This window comes from Lygodium microphyllum, chromosome 1 (genome assembly GCF_053477565.2).
Source record: "Lygodium microphyllum isolate KBCC chromosome 1, Lygodium_microphyllum_v1.1.10, whole genome shotgun sequence".
Lineage (NCBI taxonomy): Eukaryota > Viridiplantae > Streptophyta > Polypodiopsida > Schizaeales > Lygodiaceae > Lygodium > Lygodium microphyllum.
In genome coordinates this window covers 142,481,834-142,507,179 of record NC_141135.1, presented here as the reverse complement: position 1 = coordinate 142,507,179, position 25,346 = coordinate 142,481,834, and the positions used below count along the sequence as shown (strand labels likewise).

Below are 25,346 nucleotides of genomic sequence, written 5' to 3'. Positions count from 1 at the left end.
GACTAGCTTGTTTTGGAAAGCATTGTTTGAAAACATGGGCATTACGCTGAAATTTTCATCTTCTTTTCATCCACAAACTGATGGACAGTCTAAAGAAGCAAATTTGACTATTTTAGATCTACTGAAGTGTTATGTTTCAGACCATAAGACTTCTTGGGAACACTACTTGCCATTGGTTGAGTATGCATACAATAATACAATACACTCATCTACTGGCAAAGCACCTTTTGAGATTGTGGAAGGTGGAAAGAAACTGCCTTCCATTTTGTAGACAAAAGATAATATTTTTGAAGCAGATCGTTATGTAAAAGATTGGGAAGAAGCATATAAAAAGGTGAAGTATACCTTAGAAAAGTCACAAGCTAAACAGAAAAGAGTTGCTGATAGCCATCGTTGGGAACTCTTGTTAAAAAAGAATGACTGGGTCTTATTGCGTTTTGAAAAGGCACGTTTGAGAAAACGGAAGGGTAAGAAGGAATACTTGTTTCCAAAGCTGAGTATGCATTACTATGGCCCTTTTCAAGTCTTAGAGAAGATCAATGATGTGGCATATAGACTGAAATTGGCAGAGAATTGGAAAATTCATAATGCATTCCATGTGAGCTTATTGAGGCCTTTTATTGGTGAAGTGCCAGAAGATATGGTTAAAGAGGAACAGCCTAAAGTAGAGGAAGTAGATAAGATTCTAGTTCCTGAGTAGATCCTGGCACATAAGGATAGGAAAGTGAAACGTAGAGTTATAATAATATTTTTGGTGAAGTTCAAAAACTATTCACCAATGGATGCCAAATGGATGGAAGAGGCTGAATTGGCAGATTTGCCTTAGTTATTGCAACTTTACCAAGAAGCTTTCTTACTAGAATCTACAGTGACTTAGAATGCTTTTTGAAGCAATGTACATTTTCTATTGTACAGTTGAATACTGTATCTCATTGAATAATGCATAATATATGGTTTACACTTAGCATTAAAATGTGTATCATTGAATGAAATCTCAGTGCTTTAAAGTTGTATTTGTTACATTTTAGTTGAATGATTATACATGTTGTGACACTAATAGTTCGGCGATTCGTGCTATCGCCTTGTGTTGCATTTGGAAACATGTATATTAGAAAGGCTCCTACTAATCATAGTTGGATATAGGATGAAATCCTCCACCTATGTGAGACTTGAACTTGCAATGACACAAATGGTAGTGGGGAAACTCCTACCATCGCCCCGTGTCATCTGTTAGCAAGTGATACATGCGATGGCACTAATAACATGGAGAATCTTGTTATCATCTTGTGTCATCCGTTAGCATGTGTAGCATGCAATCGAGTTCACTTGCTTCTTTCAAGAGGGGGGTATGTCACCAGGGGGTGATACTTTTTGCAGTTGCTTTCCTTATTTACTTATATATATATATATATATATATATTCTTTAGTTGCTGTTGCTTTTTACCCCCAGAGTTCTCTTGGATTAAGCCGGGATCTTTGCATGGCCAGAAGAGGCAGGCATTGGGACAAATTGGACTAATGGTTTGTCTGAGCCTTAAGACCGGTTCCATATTGAATGGGCACTGAAGAATAGAATGCCAATGGTTTGGGACTGTGTGCTTAGCTACTAGAGATGGTGCAAGACAATGAGCCTGGCTAAGATAGAAGATGCACATGTAAGAATGCTCACGGAATAAAAGTCACTGTAACTGAGCCACATTACACTTTTTGATGTGTTTGCAATGATAAAAGTTGCTCAGAACAACTTGAGGAATGCAGGGGTCACCATTCCCAAAGTTTAGGGAGTTACTATTTTTGGACCTCAGAATTTGTTCGTGTCATATCTTCGTTTTTGCACAAGGATTAATTCTCTGGTTTGTGCCGGGGTCAAATTTTGCATCGAACATGGAGAATTTTAGACCGGAAGGTTTAAATGGGAAAATTGTTACATGTATGCCATGTGGCACAAATTCCCAAAAGAGAGAGAGAGAGAGCATCTAAGAAAAAACGTAATAGGTATAAGGGGCAGATCAGAGAATGAAGTTTTAGAGGAGCTGAGAGCAGATTGCTGCAAGTTTATCATCTATGGAGAGTACTTCTTCGTCTCTGACTCATGTAGAGAGGTAGAGCTTGCTCCCTCTGGGCAACTCTCTCTCTATTCTTAGAGGAAATGCTCTGCATGATGGGCTGATTCCATCGAAGGTACAGTTCTATGTTTTCTTTGCACTTTTGTTGAGGCAAGAGCCTCACTCTCCAGGTTTAGGAGTAGCTATTGGCTTCTCCAATGCAGGAACTAAAGAAAGTAATGACCATGCCACACAGGAACATGGTTTTTCAGCCGTGATTTAGTGCTGTTTATGGGACTGTTTTAATGTTGGAATGATGCTTTCCTAAAATGGATGTTGTTCTGGACATGCTAGATAGTAAAAACAGTGAATTTAGAGTTCTGTAGACTGCAATTCTGCACATGAATCATTGATTTTTGCTCATAGAAAATGCTTTCCTAAAAGGAATGTTGATTTGGTCATGCTGAACTGTCCTTATGTAGCTGGGATTTACTCAAAAAAGATGAAAACCAACTGTCCACAGGTTATGTATTTTGGAACATTTCATTTTTGTAAATTTCCATCTTTTAATTAATAAAGAAATACCGAGAGGGCGCTGGTCTTTGGGGCCAATCTGGTGTTTAGCGAGGGAGTGAGGTCTCTGTTTTTTTTTTGTGTGTGTGTGTGAAAAGACCAGGTGTTAATTGAAGGAACTACCGGTTTATGTGAGTCATAGACTGGTTTCACTTAGACTAGAAAGTAGTAGAGGAAGGGTTAGTGAAGCCCTTCACTTGGTCCTAAGAAGTGGATCCCTTCCACGCCTTGGACTTCTCCTTGGCCGGAGGATTGGAGTCAGAGGGTCTGCATCCCACTTCTTCTTTCTCCTTCTTCTTCCGCGAGGCTACTCACTCCTTGCAATCCTTCCGCAAACGGCCCTTCTTATCACAGTGATAATATTGGGCCTTCAACATCTTCCTGTCACCTCTCTTCGAAGTTATAAAGGTCTCATTGGAACCTCCATAATGAGATGAAGGCCTCCCTTGCAGGCACAAAGATGCCTCATGCTAAAACAACATGGACATATGTGCAAAGCTCACAAGTTTAGATGATGTCTGTGTCCTTAAAGCATGTGCCATGCCACAAACTCTGGGGCGAGCTTGTAGATTACCATTCCCACTAGATGCGCCTCTAGAAGGGTAGATTGCATGTGCCGAAGTTGGTCCTATACGTGTGTAACATGAAGCAAAAAGGATTAAATGCTGTCCTTCGGCTCAAACTTCATCTATTGAAGCTAGCCATAAAGGGTCACTGCATGCATGGTGGAAAGTGCCTTGTACAACATCTGAAGCTTTGACCATACTTCGGAAGGTGTCTTGGAGGAGGTAGCCACCAATAGAACTTATTTAGAAATGCATTGAAGAAGAGCAAAATAGGCACGCACATCATTGAAATCCTATGTAAGCACAACTTCCTCATGGTTGTTCTCATCAAAATCTTTTGGAAGGGGAAAATGACGTTAAGGATGGGGAATAGCTTCACAAACGATACCAAATCAACTTCCGCACAAACTAGGCTTTCATCACAGCACTCCATGTAAGATAGTCAGGTCCATGTAACCTATCATGTGTAGAAGTGTATGAAGGAGCCATATGGAGAGGATAAGAAGAGGAGAGTAGGTAGAAGGTATATAGAGAGAGAATGCAGCCAAAACAGCAGCCAAGACTTCAGAAAATGAGAGTGCACATGTAATGCAACAAAAAATTTGATAAAAAACGAAGGGTGACTTCTACAAGAGGAGGAAAACCCAATCAAAACCTGCCAAAAACAGCAAAAATGGCCTGGAAAAACTGTCGTCCAGCCATGATTAGGGTGAGAAAACCAAACATGTAGGCTGGTTGAGCATTTAATGCAACAAACTGACGATTGCAGGTTGTAAGACTGGCGCAGGCTGAAAACGCAAGGGGCTGGCTTAAAACTCAGGCAGCAATGGACCTCTGACAGGCTGAAAATGATAAGCAATAGGTTGCTTGATCAGCAAAAGGAAAGAAGGATGTGGAATCAGCAAAGAAATTGCAGTAGGAATCTAGATCTGCAATCGGACACCATGCCAGAAGAAGTGGTGCGACAATGGAAGCATAGACCAATGCTGAAATAAATTGATGAACACAAGACAGAAGAGAGAGAAAATAGAAGAACATTGCAAGATGTGCTCGAGAAATGAAATCCATATACCAAACGTGAGATAGTTACGTACAATGGCTGCATGGGGACTGGCACCTGCTCCTCTCTCCAATGGGAAGTCCACCTGAAGAATGATGATTATTGAGGAGGAGGAGCCCCACAATAAATAGGCAATAAATATGCCTAAAATAGCAGCTACGGACTGGCATAAATGCTACCAATGCCACAAATGAGTTGACAATCTAAACAGAATGATGGTATATTGGCCATTATTTATAGGTTTAGCAAATGGCCTAATTTCATTCCAGTGAGGAAAAAGATAACTGCGGATCACATAACAAGATTGTTCATGTAGAACATCTTTAAATATCATGGTATGCCACAATCTATTGTGAGCGATCGGGATCCTCACATGATGAATCTCTTTTGGAGAGATTATTTTGAGAATAGGAATATAACCCTAAAGTTCTCATATTCTTTCCATATTAGATAAATGGGCAATTTGAAGAGGTAAATGCTACTATCTTAGATCTTTTGAAATGCTATGTGCTTGAGCAAAAAACCAAATGGAAATGGTTTTTACCTCTTGTGGAATACAGTTATAACAACACGGTGCATAGTTCCATTGGCAAGGCACCATTTGAGATTATGGAAGGGGGGAACAAAGTCCCACCCATTTTGCATACAAAGGATAAGATCTTTGAGGTTGACAAGTATATTGAGAGTATGGATGAAGCTTATGTTGAAGTAACGACAACTCTCGAAAAGACTCAAGAGAAGCAAAAGAAAGCAGTTGACCATCACCGTAGATCTTTGGCATTTGCAGAGAGTGATTGGGTCTTGTTACGTATTGAAAAGGTCAGCTTAAAGAAAATGAAGGGTAAAGAACATCTTTCCCCTAAACTCAGCATGAGGTATTATGGGCCTTTCCAAGTATTGCAAAGGATCAATGAGGTGGCTTACAGGCTGAAGCTACCTTATTATTGGAAGATCCACAATGCTTTTCATGTGAGTCTTCTTAGGCCTATTTGTGGTGATGTTCTTAAGGATACTGGCAATGAGATGCAGCTAGAAGTTGAGGAACTCAATGAAATCTTGGTTTCTAAGTTGATATTGATACATAAGGAAAGGAAGGGCAAGGGTAAAGTCTCTTGTTGCTATTTGGTGAAGTGTCAAAACTATGAATCGCTTGATGCAAAATGGATGGAGAAGGAGGATTTGGTAGAATCACCTCATTTGTTACAATATTACCTTGATGCTTCTTAGTTGTTAGAGACGACTTTGGGTTAGTTCAATCAAGCTGAGTAGAGCATAAATTGGAGTATTCCAAGATGCTCAAGAGGGGGTTGGTGCTTCTACTTTCTTGGCACAGAGATGCTCATATATCTAGAGGCTATTTGGAGATCTTTCAGATCCACAAGTACTAGTCTACTAGACACTTGTGTCTCTACAGTGTTGGTTATCTATTAATATAGTGAGTATTTTTTTAAAAATACTTGTGGATTTGTACAGTTGTGATTGGTTGTATACTCTTGCAACAACTATCTTGGAAAAAAATGTACATTTCCAAAACATGGAATAACAATAGTGTGCTCGATTACTTCAAAGAAACATGTATGGATAATTGTACATGGTAGTACATGGAGTAACAATAACGTGCTTGGTTACTTGGAAACATATATGAACAACTATTGTATGCTGACACTACATGCAGTAATGGCAGTGTGCTTAGTTGCTAGAAAACATAGGATAATGGTAGTATGCTTAGTTTGTTGGAAAACATGCAGTAATAACAGTACACTTGGTTGTTGGGAAATATGTATTGGTAATTTTCTATACCATGTTGGAGCCTAACTACTTGCAATTAGGATCGCTTGCGATGTTTCATAAGGGGGCTATATCACCAAGGTGTGAAATGAACTTAATGATTTAATTAAATTTCACAAAGATTTTTAAATAAGATAAACTTAAATTTTGATACCCCTAGCTCTTGGTATGGTGATCGTTGCATAGGCAGTAAAGGATTTGACACTAGGCATGCGGTGGACAAGTGCACAAGCTATGTGGTACAAGAGCAAGGCAAAAGTAACAAGATGGAATGTGAAACTTTCATTAAATTTAAAGTTTGCACCCTAGAATTGAGTTACATTCAAAGTTTCATCTAGGTTGCAACTCACTTAGGCTAGTTAAGTTATTAAGCAGACCTTGAGCTAAAGTTTCGTTCAGTGAGCGGCTCACTTATGATTAATGACTAAGTCATTAATTAGCCCTTAGTAAAATATGAGATCTAATTAAGGAGCAATTGGTTACTCATTTGGAAAGCCTATATTGGCAATTTGAGACTCTTTCTCTCTCACTTTGAGCAGGCCAAGTTTGGAGAACAAGTGTCATGTGTGGTACAATAGTACTCTAGCTCTAGTTATGTGTAGATTTGTCTTGTTGAATTTACTGTTAAGCTGTATTAAGTGTTTGCTAAATATAGTCTAGTGTCCTTTGGGCTTCAAAAGGCCGGTTTCATACATCTTGGCTGTCTTATTGCCTTTTGTTGGCTTTGTTCAAGAAACTATTATTAAGGTATTTTCGCAAAAATAAAACTAATACGAAAGCAAATTCCAATAAGTGCCAAAGAGGCTCTAGCAGTTTTTTCCCTCTCCAAGAGACCTTTCCTCTTGCTCCTAGCCACCTCCTTAAGAATGGAGCTCACCTTTTGGCATGTTGCAGACCCTTATCCAAGTCCTTGGCTGCTCTGCTTGTGCTAAAAAGAACTTGGTGTTCCAAATCCTAGTAATGTCCTCCCTTAAATCCTCACCATAATATAAATGCGTAAGAATCTTGATGTTAGTAGTGATTCTTATAACTTTCTCCATAAGAATTAATTGTATTGGTGCAATTGCTTGATCAAGTGGTTCTTGGAACTATACTAACCAAACCTCCCCAATCACAAGGCCAATCATCCATATAGAATCTCTCCTATTGAGAGAAGATCTTAGCCCCAATGTACTGTCTCATTTGGAGAATTGCAGAGAACTTGTAGATGTGTCAAACTCTGCCATGAACCAAGGGTCCTATCCCCAAATATGAAAGGCAAATTCCTCCCAAGTTGCTTGCTCTCCTCCTTTGATAATGTCTATGCATCTACCCCTTCTATCTTCCAAGGCATCCACTATTTGAAATCCCCATCTACAATCCAATGGTCGACTTGAGGTAAAGACTGAGTGAGAGTAGGAGCACACTTGTTGTTCTCTTGTCCTACATTAAAGGAATGCAGGCTGAAAATAGAGTTTTTTTACTAATCAAAAGAAGGATTTACTTCATGTTTTGAGCTGAATACAAAAATAGTTGTTGTATCATATAAAGACTATGTCTTCTGTAATAGGTGTAGAGCATGATGAATGTGTGTGAAACTAGGGTTCTTGGGCAATCGAAAAAGTAGGGTCCTTAATGATTTGGTGGGCTGAATATACTCTAAGATGTTATCATGTATGCTTAGCTATCCATAAACTATCATACCATTGATTATTTTCTTGGTATTGATGTAAATAAAAACCATGATGAAATATGGTTTCAAGAATTGATATTCTATATATATTTCTATTTTATTTCTTCAAACGACTTTAAAGACTTTTTGTTGATGCAAGGCCACAAGGAAGTGCCCTTTAAGGAGTGTGAAGCTATGCTTACACTCAATCAATTTGGAAAGGTAACCATGTGAAGAGAGAGCCTAACATTCAAATAAAAAATGAGCAGGCTCACAAGTACGAAGGCCCCACTAGCCGCCTGGATCAAAAATGACTGTGAAGAGGGGATCAATGAAGCAAGATTGGGCAGAGTCCAGACACAATGTGAAGGTTTTCAAGTGATAGGCATGAAACAAAAAAGTTTCCTCTCCCTCTGAGTATTAGGGGGTGTATATAAGCAACATGCCTATTAGTCTCTCCTCTATTCTCATAGACACCCAAAGTGCCCTTCCCACTATAAGAATGCCTCAATCCTGTACTGCATTAGAGCCAATGCTTACCAATGCAAATGCAAACCCTTGCTTCTATCTTGGCGGCTCCCACAACATATGCCCAATATATAAAACTTTGTCGAGGTAGTAGCTTCCTGCTGTATCGGGAAATCCTCTCTTCCTGCTCTGTGAAGATCCTTTCTCATGAGGCATTGTTCTTGGTAGAACAATCTCCCACCAAAGCCTTGAATTTCAAAAGTAAATGTTTTATTTTTTGTGTGAAACTTGAGTTATTTGTTTACTGAATTTTAGTTTTGAGTTGATTGTGTTTAATAATCAAGTTATCATTGCCCCTTAGTCTCATTGATGGCCGATTTCATGGTTTTGCATTATGTGAGCCATCAAGGAGAATTTAGTCTAATAAAAAAGCCCTTCTTTTCTCCTCTATCCAATTTGACCTTCAAGCCCATGAGTAGATGGCTCCTCTAATGTTGGAACTTGGTTCTTCTCATCAAGGCCCACTTGGGAATTGACCTCCTTTGTGGCACCAAAGTGGGTGGTTGTGGTTGAGGAACTTCATAATTTGAGAGCTCCTCCTCCTTTTCCTTGACAAGAATTTCAACAATCAGTACATATATAGGGTGGGTTACTTCTTTTGGCTAACCATAATGAGGACGATTCCTCCATTGCATGATTGTTTCACGGACACCATATGATGATTGACAACAATCTTGTAATTATATTGTAACAAGCTTCAAATTCATTGTACTCAAGAAATTGCACTTCTTGCTCTTGGCTTCTAACTTGGTCCTCTTTTTATTTGGAATATGATCATAACACTCATATCCAAATGTTTGAAAATGTACACTTCCAACGCCTTGAAGTATTTTGCCTTCCAGCACCTTAGTGTAGCTTCACTTGAGGATATACACTCCAAAGTCGACTGCTGCATCTCCCAAAGAATTTGACAATCTTTGTCCTTTTAGCATACATGGTGCCATCTCCATGACAATTTGATTGTTTTGTTCCATGATGTTAGAATTGGTACTTGATGCCATTCTCCTTGTAAACTCAATATTTTAAGTCGTTAGAAGCAAATTCTCCTCCTATAAAATCTATTTACCTACTTTTAGAATCATTCTATGCAAGATTGTGCCTCTAAAGCTTCAATATTGATTTAGGTAGATACTAGAAGCATGAATGTGGGACAGTGATTGTAGAAGGTGTGAATGCTTAATAGATATGATATTCTAGAAGGTAGTATTGCAAGTCTCTATTAGTGCTGGATATCAACTAGTCATAGACGCCAAGTGGATGTGTAACTTGACTTTAGATGCCAAGTGGATGTCTAACTTGACTTGTTGCCCACATGGATGGACCGACTGTCGTGGGGATGCAAAATTTCGAGATGCTTTAATCTTGCTGATAACATTTGATCAAGTTATTAATCAAATGTGCAAGGTTATTTAGCACATGTGATACACATGGTAGTTATTTCATGGTAGCAGGCCAAGAACCTTGAGGATGTAGTGGGTATCAAAGGCAAAAGTTGTGATAAGTTATGCCAGTTGGGCTTTGGGGGTTAGTTGGTGTCACTTTTGACCCTAGGACAGTTATTTGGCCAATAAGTGTCAGTGGTGACACTAGGGGATTAGCATTAATTAATTAATTAATGCCAATCTAAGGGTCAACAGAGATTGGGGACCACTCCAGGTTACAAATGGCCTAGCCAATTTAATTATGGATGGGCACATTTAATTTTTGGCAGGGTCAAAAGGATTGAAATTAATTTTCAAGATTATTTAATTCTGAAAATTAATTAAATGGTTGGATAATGCTGAAAAATGGGTTTAGAAAATTACCACTTAGCAAAAATGCCCATGCAAACTAAGAAAACGTTTTTGGGGGTTGGATCTCAACCATTTAGTTAGTTTACAGCTTGGAGAGAGAGAGAGAGAGAGAGAGCAATTTGCTGCAGAAGACAGTCCTTTGGGAGCCATAGAAGGTAGGGGACAGTAAGGAGTCACCTTCCGGGGGCTAGCAATAGCATTGTTGATCAGGTGACAACATTTTGGAGGTGTTTGGTGGTAGATGACTACATTAAATGCGGGTTGGAGTTAGTAGTTGGACCATGGGAGTAAGCTGAAAATGCTGCTATTGAGTAAGATGCAGAGCCTTCAAGTCTAATGAGGCTAATGACCAGCAAAGTGAAGAGAAATTCGATGAGTAGTTCAAGAATCGGATGAGGATAACATCAAATCTCTTTGCTGAATTGGCAAAGGATCCTCAATTTATCCGGTTTTTGAATGCTTTGAAGAATGATAGCAAAGGCAAGAAGAAAAAGACGCCTTCTACACTTTCAGGACAATAAGGTGCACCAAAGCCTTCATTTAAAGCTCCCAAAGTTGCTAATGAAATGAAATAGTTGGTACCTACGGAGCAAGGAATGTAAATGCAAGGTCATCATGGAAGTGCCAATCCAATGGATTTTGGAGAGTTGGGTATGCATGCTATGATGAGGCAGCTAGGATACTTTGGTGGAAGCACGATTTTTCATGCTACGGTTGGACAGGGATCACATACAGAAATGTATGTCACAAATCCCTATGGTATGCAACAACCAATGCATGGTGTGCAAGGCCCAATGTATTCTGGTATGGCTGGAAATGTACCCTATGTATGGCAGCATTGGTTTGATGCTTGGGGCACAAAGTAGCATGTTTGATAATGCATCTATGCCTTGGAATGCTTATGGGGCTTAAGGAATGAGTGCCGGTCATGCAAATGCTTCGTTTGATGTTGGTTTTGATGTAAATTCAGCGAATGCACCCTTTTTGCAATAGCTAGTGTATGACAACTTGACATCCAAAGGGACAGACTATGATGAAGGTGGAAAAGTAGTGAAGTTTAAGTCCTTCAATGGTGCACAAGATAGACTGAAAGCTTTGACTTCCATTCACCAATTTGATACAACCTATTCAGGGGGGGACTTCACCGAGTCTTCGAAGATTCGAAAGGTATTCACTTTCTTGCAAGGGAATGCATTGTAGTGGTGGTCCACTCTTTTAATGCAAGGTAGAGCACCATCAACGTGGGTAAACTTCAAGCAAATGTTTGCATTGAATTGGTTTACAAGTACCTTTGAGGTGGATATCACGACAGCTTGGAAGAAGTTGGATGTTGAGGAATGTAAGAATTTGGAGCAATATAATAAGAAGTTTTGGGATGCATTGCTGGCTATTACTTCTTATCGCCCCATACCTCTTCATGAGTAAGTGGAGAAATATGTTTGTAGACATCGTCTCTAGCATGTCTCAGCTCATAGAGACCATTGCTACAATTGATACTTTGCTGTGTGGGAAGGATTCCAGCTTCCTAGAGAGTGGAGGGAAGTCGAATAAAAAGTTGTTCAAGGCTGAGAAAATGACCAAATTTGAAAATCAGCTTGTAAAGAGGCCAAAACAGCAAAGAAAGGGCTTGAAAACATTGGGACAACATAGGGAATTGATAGCTGTAAATAAATGTTTTATTTGTGAATAGGAGGGTCACATTGCAAGGGACTACCTAAGCTGGAAAATAAAAAAATTAGGGAGATTCTAAAGGAAAGAGGCCTAAAACATTAGTGGGATTGATGCTTGAAGGTGTTAATGATAAGCCCAATGATGATGCTACTGAGTTGTGCAAAGCATGGGGTAAAATTAGGGATCGGCATGCATTGATTTTCTTTGATAATGGTGCATGTACCAACTTCATCTCTGTTGACATGGTAGCCTGTCTAGGCATTAGAGAGGATGAGATGGGATCTATGAGGGAAGTTGGAATGGCTTGTAAAGGCCATATAGAGCTTGTCGCATGAATCATTAGAAAGCTTCGGTTGCATATACAGGGATATGTGGACAGCAAAGTGTTCTTCATTGCTCCACTTGAGGGTTGTGATGTATTGTTTGGTATGCCATGGCGTTGCCGCATGCATGTAGTGATTGATTCTCATGCAAAAAAGATCATTATTTAGCATAAGGAAAAGACACTTATACTTGATGTAAAGTTGAAAGGTGAATCTGTCCCTGTTGTATCTACAATTGCCATTTCTACAGTAATGAAAAATTATCTTTCAGCGTACTTGGTTTTTACTAAGGATAAAGATGATAGTGAGAATGTTAGAAACATGTCTAAGTTAGAGAATGATCGCATGTCATTTTTGAAAATGTATGCTGATTGCTTCTCTCAATCATTTCCAGGGAAGCTACCGTGTGAAAGGCTAGAAGATCATGGTATAGATCTTATCCCTGGAAGTAGCCCACCTAATAAGCCACCCTACAAAGTTGGTGCAGCCCAACAGGAGGAAATTATGAGTCAGGTGAATGAGCTATTAGAAAAATGGCTGATTCAGCCCAGCTCATCTCCTTTTTGTTCTCTAGTGCTTTTGGTGCAAAAAAAGGATGGTTCATGGCATATGTGTATTGATTATCGTGCTCTGAATAAGATCACAATAAAGAATTGCTTTCCGATTTCTCGGATCAATGATGTTATAGATAGATTGCAAGGGGCAACTATATTCGATTGTATAGATTTGAAATGTGGATAATATCAGATACGCATTAGGCCTGTAAATGTGCCTAAGATAGCTTTCAAGTCATCTTTTGGATTGTATGAGTTTCTTGTTATGCCTTTTGGACTCACGAATGCTCCTGCCACTTTTAATCGGATGATGGATCGCATCTTCAAGCCACATAGGGGATTTGTGGACACTTTCTTTGATGATATGATTGTCTATTCAAAGAACAAGGTAGAGCATAGAAAATACTTGGACATTGTGTTCAATGAATTGCATAAGCATAGGCTGGTTATCAACGACAAGAAAAGTGAATTCATTTTGTATGAAATTCACTTTTTGGGGCATATTGTATCGGCTGATGGTATTCGAATGGACCTTGCAAAGGTTGAGACAATATGGTCATGGCCACCTTTGAAAAATGTGCATGAGGTCTGCAGCTTATTGTGTTTATGTTCTTATCACAGGAAGTATGTACACGGAGTTGTTGAAATTGCATCTCCATTGTATGCTTTGCAAAAGAAGGATCCGCCATTTAGATGGATAGCAGTGGAAATTTCACCATTTGAAAAGTTGAAGGAAAAGATGACTTTAGATCCTCTGCTTGTATTGCTTGATCTAAGAAAGTGAATCCTAGTTCAGTGTGATGATAGCATTGGGGCTATTCTTATGTAGGACGGCCGAGTTGTGGCTTATGAGAGCCAAATTCTCCATAGTGTAAAAAAGAATTTTCAGGTCTATGAGAAAGATCTCTTGATTGTAATTCATACACTGTGTACGTGGAAATACTATTTGTTGGAGATTGATTTTACGGTGGAGACAGACCATCAAACTTTGAGGTTTCCTTTTGACGCATACAAAATTGTCAGAGAAGCATATGAGATGGGAAAATTTTCTCTCTATGTTTCATTTTCAGATTGTACATATTGATGGTAAAAAGAAAGTTGTGGCTAATGCATTGTCATGTAAGCCACAAATTTCAATTGTCAGCATGGTTTATCACACTCAGTTGGATACTATGAAAGAGATATATTACTGATTCGGACTTTGCTAATGTTTATGATCAGCTTTGCAATGGCCAGAGACATGAACACTTTGTATTAAGAGATGGATTTCTGATGATGCATGGACAAGTGTGTGTCACAAAGGAGTTAAAGCCTAGAGTTATCATTGAAAGTCATGTTTCTTCGTATGCAGGACATAGAGGTATTGATGCCATAGTCAAGGCAATGGAGCATTTTTTTTAAATTGGTAAGCTTTGAGACATGATGTGAAACAGTTTGTTAGGACATGTATCGTATGCTAGAAGGTAAAGCATGAATGGTAGAAGATGCTAGGTTTATTGCAGCCCTTGCCTATTTCGGATAGGCCTTGGCAGAGCATTGCAATGGATTTTATTTTTGGAGCTTCCTAGGATATCTACAAGAAATGATGGGATATGGACTATCATTTGCAGGTTTAGTAAACAAGTCCATTTCATTTTGGTGAGAAGAAAATAAAGGCTGATTATATGGCACCATTGTTTTTGCAGCACATCTTTAAGTATCATGGTATGCCAGAGTCGATGGTTAGTGATTGAGACTCTCAAATGACCAGTTTATTTTGAAAGGGGTTGTTTGAGAATATGGGTACCATGCTGAAATTCTTATCATCCTTTCATTCACAAACAGATGGTTAGTTTGACGAAGCAAATTCCATAGTGTTAGATCTTTTAAGGTGCTATGTTTTAGACCACGAGACATAGTGGGAGCAATATTTGCCCTTGGTTGAGTTTGCTTACAACACCACAATGCATAGTTCCACTGGCAAATCTCCACTTGAGGTGGTTGAGGGTGGCAAGAAGATACCACCTATCTTGCAAACTAAGGATAAGATCTTTGAGACTGACCGTTATGTGGAAAACTTGGATGCAGTCTACGCAAAGATAAAGTATGCACTTCAAAGATCATAGGAGAAGCAAAAGAGGGAAGCTAATCATAATAGACGCGCTTTGCAGTTTGTAGAGGGCGATTATGTATTGTTGCATTTTGAAAAGGCAAGGCTGAAAAAAAAGAAAGGATAAGAAAGATTGTATTTGAAGTTGAGTATGAGATACTATGGGCCCTTCCAAGTGTTGGAGAAGATCAGCGATGTGGCATATAGGTTGAAATTACCTCCACATTGGCAGATACACAATGCCTTTCGTGTCAGTTTGTTGAGGCCTTTTCATGGAGATGTGTCAGAGGATATGTTTGTTGAATTTCAACTTGAGGTTGAGGAGTTGGATGAGATTTTGGTACCTGAGCAAATTTTGGCACATAGGGAAAGAAAGGTCAAGGGTAAAGTTTTCGGAAGATACTTTGTGAAATTTCAAAATTATTCACCAATGGATGCCAATTGGATGAAAGAGGATGACTTGGCAGACCATCCTTAGTTGTTGCAGCTTTACCTAGATATTGTCTTTCAGTTAGAGCTGACTTTAGTTCAGGCTCAGTCAAGTTTAGCAGAGCAAGGGTTCGGAGTATTGCCTGATGCTTAGGGGGGAGGGTAGCATGTCCACTTTGCCAATTGTGGATAGCTCTCGCATGTAGTGGATCTCGGATGTATTCATCATGGATCCAAGATATTGTGCCAATAGTATGTTTGCCATGAGGTCACTAATTAGTGTGTGAGATGTATGCAGATGAGTATGAGTCATGGGCATTGGAGTTTACTTTTGTATCAGCTTATGATCAATTTGGTATGAATTTTGTCTCAATTTTGAGACAAAAATTTCGATTAGTTTCAGCTCAAATTTTTATTAGCTTGAGAACCGTTTATGGTCACTTTTGGAATCGGTTTTGCATTAGTTTTTGCATTGATTGCTAGTCAGTTTTTTTTGATGAGTTTGTGATTAGTTTGGGGTCACATTTGCAGCAGTTTGAGTTTAGTTCTCAGATAAACAAGTGATTAGTTTATGATTAGGTTATGCTGAGTTTTCAATGGTTTACAGCTAGTTCTAAGGACAACAGCATGTTAGTAAATGCCATTGATAGTTTCAACCATGGTTTATGCTGAATTGATGCTTTTGTATGGTTGATAGTTAGAGAAACATGAGTTATGGATGCATCCAATGAGTTTCTAGCAACAATTCTGGATTGGTTTTTAGTTTTATATTATGTATATGCTGGCTGAAAATTCTCAGCAAGGTTTGGGGCATGTAACATGGTTAGACAACAGTGTACAATGTTGTGACTGTCATGCTCTATGGAAATTCTAGTGCAGTATGCTTTTCTTTTGCACAGTGCAGTGCGATCAAGGACGATTGCAGGGATTTAAAGGGGGGGTTTGTCATAGGGACGTGAAATTTTGAGATGCTTTAATATTGCTGATAACATTTGATTAAGTTATTAATCAAATGTGCAAGGTTATTTAGTACATATGATGCACATGGCAATTATTTCATAGTAACAGGCCAAGGACCCTGAGGATGTAGTGGGTGTCAAAGGCGAAAGTTGTGATAAGTTATGCTAGCTGGGCTTTGGGGGTTAGTTGGTGCCAGTTTTGAGCCTAGGACAACTATTTGGCCAATAAGTGTCGGTGGTGACACTAGGGGACTAGCATTAATTAATTAATTAATTAATGCCAGTCTAAGGGTCAATAGATGTTGGGAACCACTCCAGGTTGCAAATGGCATTCCAATTTAATTATGAATGGGCACATTTAATTTTTGGCTAGGTCCGAAGGATTGAAATTAATTTTCAAGATTATTTAATTTTGAAAATTAATTAAATGGTTGGATAATGTTAAAAAAATGGGTTTAGAAGATTGTCACTTGGCAAAAATGCCCATGCAAACTGAGAAAACGTTTTTGGGGGTTGGTTCTCAATCATCCATTCAGTTAGTTTACAGCTTGAGAGAGAGAGAGAGAGAGAGAGAGAGAGAGAGAGAGAGAGAGAGAGATGTTCCATTTTCTGATCAAAGAATAGCAATTTGCTGCAAAAGACAACCATCTGGGAGTCAGAAGGTAGGGGACAGCAAGGAGTTACCTTCCAGGAGTTGGCAATAGCATTGTTAATTAGGTGACAATATTTTGGAGGTGTCTGGTAATAGATGATTGCATTAAATGCAAGCTGGAGTAGGCAATAGCAGAATTTAGGGTTTCCTCACAAAGAAAATCAGATTTCTTTCTCATCTTGGCTTACTCTCACCTTCTCCAACCCATTCTTAGAAGATGAGAAATTGGACGGTCCAATTACTAGATGTGAGATTTTCTTTCTCATCATAGGGTCCAAGTCTCTGCAAGGTTGTTCAGCACATGTGATACACATGGTAGTTATTTCATGGTAATAGGCCAAGGACCCGAAGGATTGCAGTGGGTGTTAGAGGCAAAAGTTGTGATAAGTTATGCTGATTGGGTTTAGGTGGTTGGTTGGTGTCAGTTTTGACCCAAGGATAGTTGTTTGTGTCACGAGAATGTGAAAATTTGATGCTTTGCTTATGTTTAATTTACATTTGATTAAAGAATTAATCAAATGTGCAATTAAAAGATGCACGTGTTGAACATGTGAGGTGCAAGCTACTTTTTCACGGTTGAAGGCCGAAGGGCCCTGTGAAAAAGATAGGTGTCAAAGGCAAAAGTTGCAACAAGTTACACTTGTTAGATTCTAGGTGAATTTTGGTGTTAGTTTGCCCCTAGGATCATTAATTGGCCATTAAGTGTCAGTGGTGACACTAGGGAGTAGGCATTAATTAATGCATTAATGCTTGTCCAAGGGTCAATTAATGCATGGGACCACTTTGGGTTACAAATGGCCTAGCCAATCAATTTTTGGATAGGCAAGGTCAATTTTCTGGGTATGGATTAAGGGCTGAATTAATTTTCAGAATTAATTAATTATGAAAATTAATTAAATGGTTGGAAATTGCTGAAAATGGATTAAGAAAGCTGCCACTTGGCAAAACTTTCCCATGCAAGTGGGGAAAGGCTAAATAGGGCTAAAGGGAGAGGGAAATCTCATTTTTTTATTTTGGAGCTGTTGGACTGTTGCTTCCAGCTTTTGGGGCCAATTCCCAGCCATTGGAGACCATTTTGGTGATGGAGATTGCATATTCTTGACCTTGGGAAGCTGGCAATTGCTGCCGATGCACTTTCTCCTGAAGATCACAGTCTCTGAGTGTTGTTGGTGTATCCGTTTGGGGCTGGTACAGCAGGACAGCAGTTGATTTTTATCAGTTCTTCGCGAAAAATCTCAGAATTTTCTCTCTCTACAGCATTCTCTCGTCTCCTTCAGCCTATGCGCAGCCATTCTCAGCAATTCTCAGCCATTTTTGGTGGGTTGATCTGTAATTTCTGCAGTAAATCCTAATTTACAGCAGAAATTAGGGTTTAGCAGCCACCTTGGGATCCATGCCAGAGATTGAAGGCTCAAGGGACTGAAATCAGCAGCAGCTGATAATTGAAGATTATCAAGGGATTTCATGAGGCAGCCCATCCCAAATTGATTCGGGGCGACATTTGGCCAGCCAAGGGTCAAATTGGAGAAGAAGTCTTGGGTGAATCAAGGGGCAAATGACCCAAAAGGCTTGCTGGTCATTTATGACAGCAATAGCAATTGGTTAGCAGGAGGAGGTTGAAGAATCTCAAGTTGTACTCATTCCAATTGAATGAAAGCTAAAGAAATACCGCAAGGGGCACCAGTTTTGGGGCCAACAGGGAGTCTACTGTCCAAGAATGTTATGGTAAAGTGTGTATTTCAATTTATGTGCATTTATATATTGCTGTAATTAACTCTTAAATCAGGTTATCACCACCCATTCCAAGAAGGAAGGATGGTTACAGTTTGGCCAATAAGTGTTAGTGGTGAGAGTAGGGACCAACATTAATTAATTAATTAATGCTAGTTAAAGGGTCAACAGAGGTTGGGAACCACTCCAGGTTACAAATGTTCTAGCCAATTTTATTATGAATGGGGACATTTAATTTTGGGTAAGGTTAGAAGGGCTGAAATTAAATTTCAAGATTATTTAATTTTGAAAATTAATTTAATGATTGGATAATGCTGGAAAATGGGTTTAGAAGGTTGCCACTTGGCAAAAATGCCATGCAAACTGAAAAAAATATTTTTGGGGGTTGGAGAGATGGAGTCAATTCATTTAAGGAGGGAGAGAGAGAGAGAGAATAGGCTGCTGATCAGTTTGTGCAATTTAGGGTAGGGGACAGCAATCAACACCTTCCAGAAGGTAGGTGACAACAAGATTGACCTCTTTTGAGGCTGGCGACAAAAGATTGGGGCTGGTGACTGAATTTTTGGGGCTCCAGAGTAGTAGGTGGCTGGATTAATTACTGTTTGGTACAAGCAGTAATCGGATTTTATACCTTTCCTATGTGGAAATCAGAAATCTCTCTCTCTTCTCTGGCATTCTCTCACTTTCTCCAGCTTGTGCTAAGCTATTCTCAGCATTCTCCAGTTGTTTAGAGTAGATCTTAGTCAAAATTGGTGGATAGTAGGAGGATTTTTGTTGTAAATCCTAAATTTTTGTAGAAATGAGGGTTTGACAGCTACCTTGGAACACATGCCAAAAGGAGAAGGCATCGTACACTGAAGTTAACACTTGCAATTGGTTGTATTGTTAGGGATTTCAGATGCCCAGCCATCCACAGTAGATTTGGGGCAGCAGCATTTGACTAATTGAGGTCCAATTAGAGCAAGTCTTGGGTGATATTCAAGGGAAAAATTGCACAATTTGTTTTTTGATTGTTGAACCAGCAAGGGGTTTTTGGATTATCCGCGAAGATCGAGAAATCTCAGCTTGTAATTGATCCATTGGCAATTGAAGTTAAAGAAATACCAGAAGGGGCGCTAATTTTGGGGCCAACAGGGTGTCTATTGTCCAAGATTGTCAAGGTAATGTGTACATTTTAGTTTGTGCTCAATTATTAATTTATATATTGTTGTAATTAAGTGCTTTATCAAGTTTTACCACCCTATTCGAGAAGGAAGGCTGGTTTCAATAGCACTAGAGTGGTAAATCTCTAAAGGGTTGATGTGAAGAGAGAAGAAGATAAGGGTAACTCTTGATGATGCAGCGGAATGGGGGGTAATCAAAAGATATCAGCACTCCGACAACCTATCTTTGCCTTCTTTGATGTAGAGGATTGTGTTGGCTCTTTGAGTGCCTTTGGTTTTGATACCATGTCAAAATAATAGGTATGTTGTGATACCATGTCAAAACATGATTGCATCATTGCTGTGAAAGGAAACCACAAAGACATTAGGATTTGCGTGCGGAAACATAGTGTGTACGGCAAACATGGAGAGAGAAGAGAAACTCAGAAGACACAAAAGAAGAAGAAGATGAATGATATATCATTGAATCATGCTAAGTGAATCAAGCTGATACAACAGAGTTGAAGCTCTGAAGACAGTTGCATTGTCTTGTTTGAATGAGGTGGCGGCACTTGTAGGAGATTAGCACAGTGAAGGGAGTGAAACGTAGTCCTCTAGCAGTAGAATATCGAAGGTAAGTGCCGAAGGGTGAAGGAAAGGACATCCAACTATAGAGGGAGCGAAATAGAGTTCTCAAGAGTTGTTAGAGATGAATGATATGCTGAAATCTCTCTGAGGTGATGGCTGCTATCAAGGCGATAGTTGGGTAACCAACAAAGAAGAAAACATGAACATTTGATGAAGATCTCTCCTTGTAAGTGTTTGCAGAGAGGCAATTGCTAGGCAGCCCTTTAGGAGTGAAGAAAACATAAAAACACAGGTATCTGATGTAGGGCTGATAAGGAGGGTGTAACATGTCTGAATTAGGTGGCAGCACTTGTAGGAAATTTGCACAGGAAGGGAGTGCAACGTAGTCTCCGGAAGTAGGATATGAAAGGTAAATGCTGAAGGGTGAAGGAAAGGACATCAGCTGTAGAGGGAGAAAAATGCAGTCCTCAAGAGCTGTCAAAGATGAAGGATATGCTGAAATATCTTCGAGGTGATGGCCGCTATCAAGGCGACTACTGGGCAGCCAGTTGGAGAAAAAAATGGAAGAATGTTTGATGAAAATCTCTCCTTGTAAGTATTTGTAGAGAGGCAATTGTTGGGCAGCTCTTTAGGAGTGAAGAAAACACAAAAACGTAGGTATTTGATGTAGGGCTGATAAGGAGGGTGTAACTTGTTGTAAACAGCCTAAGTCTGCTGCAAACCAAGCTTGGTGATGATGCCAACCAAGGAGGCTTGACGCTAGATGATGAAGCTAGAAAAATGCCAAGTAGGGTTGGATGCAAAAGCCATGAACCATAATGTCCTCCTCGGGGGGTATGAATGGCAGTGGAGAGGATGGAGAAAGGAGAGAAGAACATGGAAGAGAGTGATAGGTTGTCAGAAGGAGTGAATGTGTGGGATGTAGAATGAGGGAAGTTAGTGGGGGAAGTTAGTGCCATATTTATAGGCATAGACTATCTGGAGTGGTGGCCCAACTCTCTTAAGTGGCACCCAATGAAGTCTCTTTGGTGGCACCTTGGTTCTCTTGGGTGGTGCCGCGACACTAAATAATAATCCAAATAAAGCCTTTTTTGGGCTGTAAATAGAATCAAAATAGGAATGAGGTAGGGGAAATATACTGAATGACTTGGTTTCTCAATAATACCTATGTATTCTATTGTACATAGATAGTCACAAATAATAGTATTTTCCATAATTATCATGTTAATTATAGTGACACTTTCTCCCCCCTTAAGAAATCTTTTTGTCCTTGAAAACAAAGTTGGAAATGTCAATTTAGATTCAGAAACCATTTTTGAATGGTGCTCATATGCTCCCACATTTAATTTTCTTTTGAATAGTCCTTCCACTTGGTAAATATTATCCTTGCAAATCCATTACATGCATCTAAAAGCCTTTGAGGTTCATCTGGAAGTGATTATTTATCAAAGAGTTCGACTATCTTAACCCTTGAATGAGATGATCTATATTACCTAAGAGGTATGGACGTCCTTCAAGTCACATTTTGGGGGAGATATTAATAGCTCCAAATTATTTTTGAAGATGTAATTATTTAGTATCTCCTACAATCCTTCGGAGACTCTTAAGCAGTATCTCAATCACTTAAGTCTCCTTTATCAACAATTGACCGCTCTCAATAGTCGTCTAGATGACGATGATAAAAAGAGTGTACTTCTTGGATGATGATAATAAAAAGGCTGTACAAAATAATGTCTTGATGAAAGAAGCACAATTCTATGAAATTGTCATAGCTCTCAAGGTTGCTTGAGCGATGAAATATGAAGAGAAGGTTGCCATCTTTTTGGATGAGGAAAGGTGCAAAAAAGATATTGACATAGCACAGGTAGCCTTCTACACCAAGAAAAAACTGCCCAAGTGTCGATATTGCAAGCGTGTTGGTCACACTGTTGACCAATACTACAAGGAGAAATACAAGTAGCAAGACAAGTAACATGCCCAATGTGTTGCTGCTACTACCTTATCTGATAGTCACCTTGACAAGTCACCTATCCTTCTAACAAGGCCCTTAATGTATCTATTTCGTCATTGTCTCTTGGCAATGATGAACCCTATCAATATGCGTTTTGAATTAAATCATAAATAGACAAATAAATAATGTGTTTTGGAATTAGACACTAACCATGCCAATGCATGTGTTAAGACCTTTCGAAACACATCTATTTATTGTGTGGGATACTTTGCTCGGATTTTGATCCAAAAAGATTTGTACGTTCCTTTTATGATTCTATTAGGAGTTCTATTTTAAGGGGGGTTTGTAACCACTTTATGCATGACCTTTGAGTTTGATCTTGAAAGCCTTAGCCATGTATTTGACCTTTGGTCATGTCTGGAGTGCCTTTGAGCCACATTGGCATTTGAAACCTTTGAGCCATGAACACACACCTTTGAAACGTGCCTTACTTCAAGTCCTTGAGCTTCTTGGTAGACCATGTCATCCCATGTTGCACCTCTCTCACTTATGTATCTCCTTTTCCACAATCATTGTATGGGACTAGACATTACCTCTTTGAGACATTTTGATTTCTTTGTGTGTTTTGTGTCACTGGTTCAGCCACCCATGACCCGAAGGTGGGTTCGTTAGTTTTATACATGCCCATGTGTGCGAACACACCTTAGGTGTGTGTGTGTGTGTCAAAGGTGTGAACACCTTTTACACCTCCCAGCATTTAACAAGGGTCAGAGTTTTGGGGGAAACCTGTGGCCTATATAATGAGTCCCTAACTGTTGCTCTTTCATCATCATCTATCACATCAATCTATTCAGCTTGTTGTGTACTTGCAAGAGCTCTCTCTCTCTCTCTCTCTCTCTCTCTCACCTCATGCTGCTGAAACCCACACCCGCCTCTAGCAATTTTAAAGGGGGTGCTTCTTGCCCCACCTCTCAGCCATTGCAACAAGGGGTAGGGTAGATAAATCTGCTCCTTAATTCCATCCTTAAACCAACTTCCTTGTATCCTTGGGAGGTAAGCTGAATGATAATCTCATGTCTGAGTCCAGCCTCAGTGGTCTGTGAAGTGTGGAGAAGAAGAGTGTATTTTGGCTTAGGAGATGGATGTGCTGATAAAGGAGGGTATATCATTGACTATTGTCCTACATCAGCACAAGGTGATGCCACGTCGGAGGAGGCTTACTCAAGCAGTCATAATTTTCTGTACCAACACATCGGCGGGCAAAGTCGGACACTCACCCCTCTAGCAATTTTAAAGGAGGTGCTTCTTGCCCTATGTCTCAGACATTGCAACAAGGGGTGGGGCAGATGAATCTGCTCCTTAATTCCGTTCTTAACCAACTTCCTCACATCCTTGGGGGAGGTAAGCTGAATGATGATCTCATGTCTGAGTCCAGCCTCGGTGGTCTGTGAAGCGTGGAGAAGAGTGTATTTTGACTTAGGAGATGGATGTGCTGATAACAGAGGGTATAGGAGGTGTGTGCATTGTGAGGTAGGGGAAGCACAAGTGAGTAAAGAGAGCAACTAGGTGGGAGCAGGAGAGGTGTGAGCAAGTTGGAAGAAGTGCAAGCAGTGGTGGTGACTTAGCTAGCAAGGAGTTCACAGGCAGGAGCAAGTGAGAAAAAGGGTAGGTGGCTGTGTTGACTCAGCTAGAGAGGGGGTTACTTCACAGGTAGGTCAGATCAATGGTCAGTATGTGACAGCAGCTACTGTATACAAGGAACTGTCAAATGAAGCTTGAAATTGGACACAAATTGGACTAATTTCTGATCTTTAATACAAGCTTTAAATCGTTGAGAAGCAGAGATGGGAGGTAAGAAATTAAACCTGATTGAGGAACACTCCCCTTCTCAACTCTGTGTTTGCTGAATTGACACAGAGGTGAAAAGTAGTGAGTGCACTAATATGTATGCCCATTTTTTAATTTCTGGAGTCTCTTTGAAATTGCAAAACCTTGGGAACAAAAGATATTTAACTGATATGTTTTGCCAATGCAAAGTTTCTATCTGATCAAATTTTGATGACTCTAGGGTGAGAGGAAAAACCTTGTTTACGGGATCTTAAATTATCGTTAAATGGTCAATGTGTCTTTTCAAACATGTCACTTAAAATTGATAGTGAATTTGGTGACAAAGTCCTTATCTTGAGAGGTAACTTGTTGCCTAGTTACATATTTCCAATGGTGTTTCTATAGCTATCAATAGTTTTTCCAAATTTTGTGTCAAAAAATTGCATCATTGGTGATCATTAGGATTTTGGGCGCAAACATGACTGTATTTTTTAGCATGATGCTTTCTAGGGACCCCTCTTTAGCCTAGAAATCAATAATTTTCCCTATGAGAGAGGTGTTTTGCTAGTATGCTACCTTAACAGGTATAAAACTGCCGTTTTGTAAGGGGGACTGCTTTTTTGTTCTTGTTGAGGTTTATTTGTGGCTTTGAAGTTTCAAGGCAAGAGCTGTTAAACTAGACTGTGCTGTGAACTTTCATGTAGAACTCTTCTCTGAAGTGCAGGCCATGACTTGATCAGGCTTATCTGTGTTTTGGTGAAAGAGTAGCTGATACTTAGTTGCGCAATGATGACTGTTTAGCAAAAAGGACATGTCTTGTCATCTAGTTTGCTAGTTTAGACTTTACATGGGTGATACTTCTCTTATGAGTGGTTTACAATTACAGAGGTTGACTATCCTTGAGGGGAAAAGAAGATTTGCCCTAGCTACAGCATCATCACATAAAGAAGAAGCAAGCAAATTAAGGTCCATGTCTAACTAGTCCACATTCTGTTTCCTACATTGCTTTTGGTGAAAATTATTGCTCTGACATCACATTGCTTTCTCTGTAATTTTTGCATTGCTTTTTAATCATGTCAGTGAGTACTTTGAAGATGTCAACAAAACAAGAGAAAAGTTTGAGCTTACTCTTTGGGGACATGTTGGCAACTTTTTTAACTTATCAAAGGAAAGGTATGATGTGTGAAACTTATTATTGTTTAAAGTTTTGGGTGAACTTCCTACCAGTTAAACAGATACAACAGCCTTGAATTGGTACATCTACATATCTTTAGCCATTGCCAACCAATCAGATGAAATTTTGATATGCTTTATTTGCACGCTTTTGAAATACTGATATTTGTTGCCTGTCTGCATCACCTTGGTTTCTTGTTTGGTAGTTGTTATCTCTATGTACTATTGTCGAAAAAAAAAGGAAAAAAAACCT

At 39.4% G+C, this 25,346-nt stretch overlaps 1 protein-coding gene across 2 annotated transcripts in view; it reads left to right on the top strand.

The window, feature by feature from the left end:
- The window catches only part of SEC6, a 103,919-nt gene that overhangs the window by 15,399 nt on the left and 63,174 nt on the right, over nt 1–25,346 (top strand). For both annotated transcript variants that reach the window (XM_087682188.1, XM_087682194.1), the window contains exons 6-7: nt 24,807–24,886; nt 25,001–25,093. In XM_087682188.1, the coding sequence (XP_087538314.1) occupies nt 24,807–24,886; nt 25,001–25,093 (173 nt within the window). The remainder of the gene's footprint in view (nt 1–24,806; nt 24,887–25,000; nt 25,094–25,346) is intronic.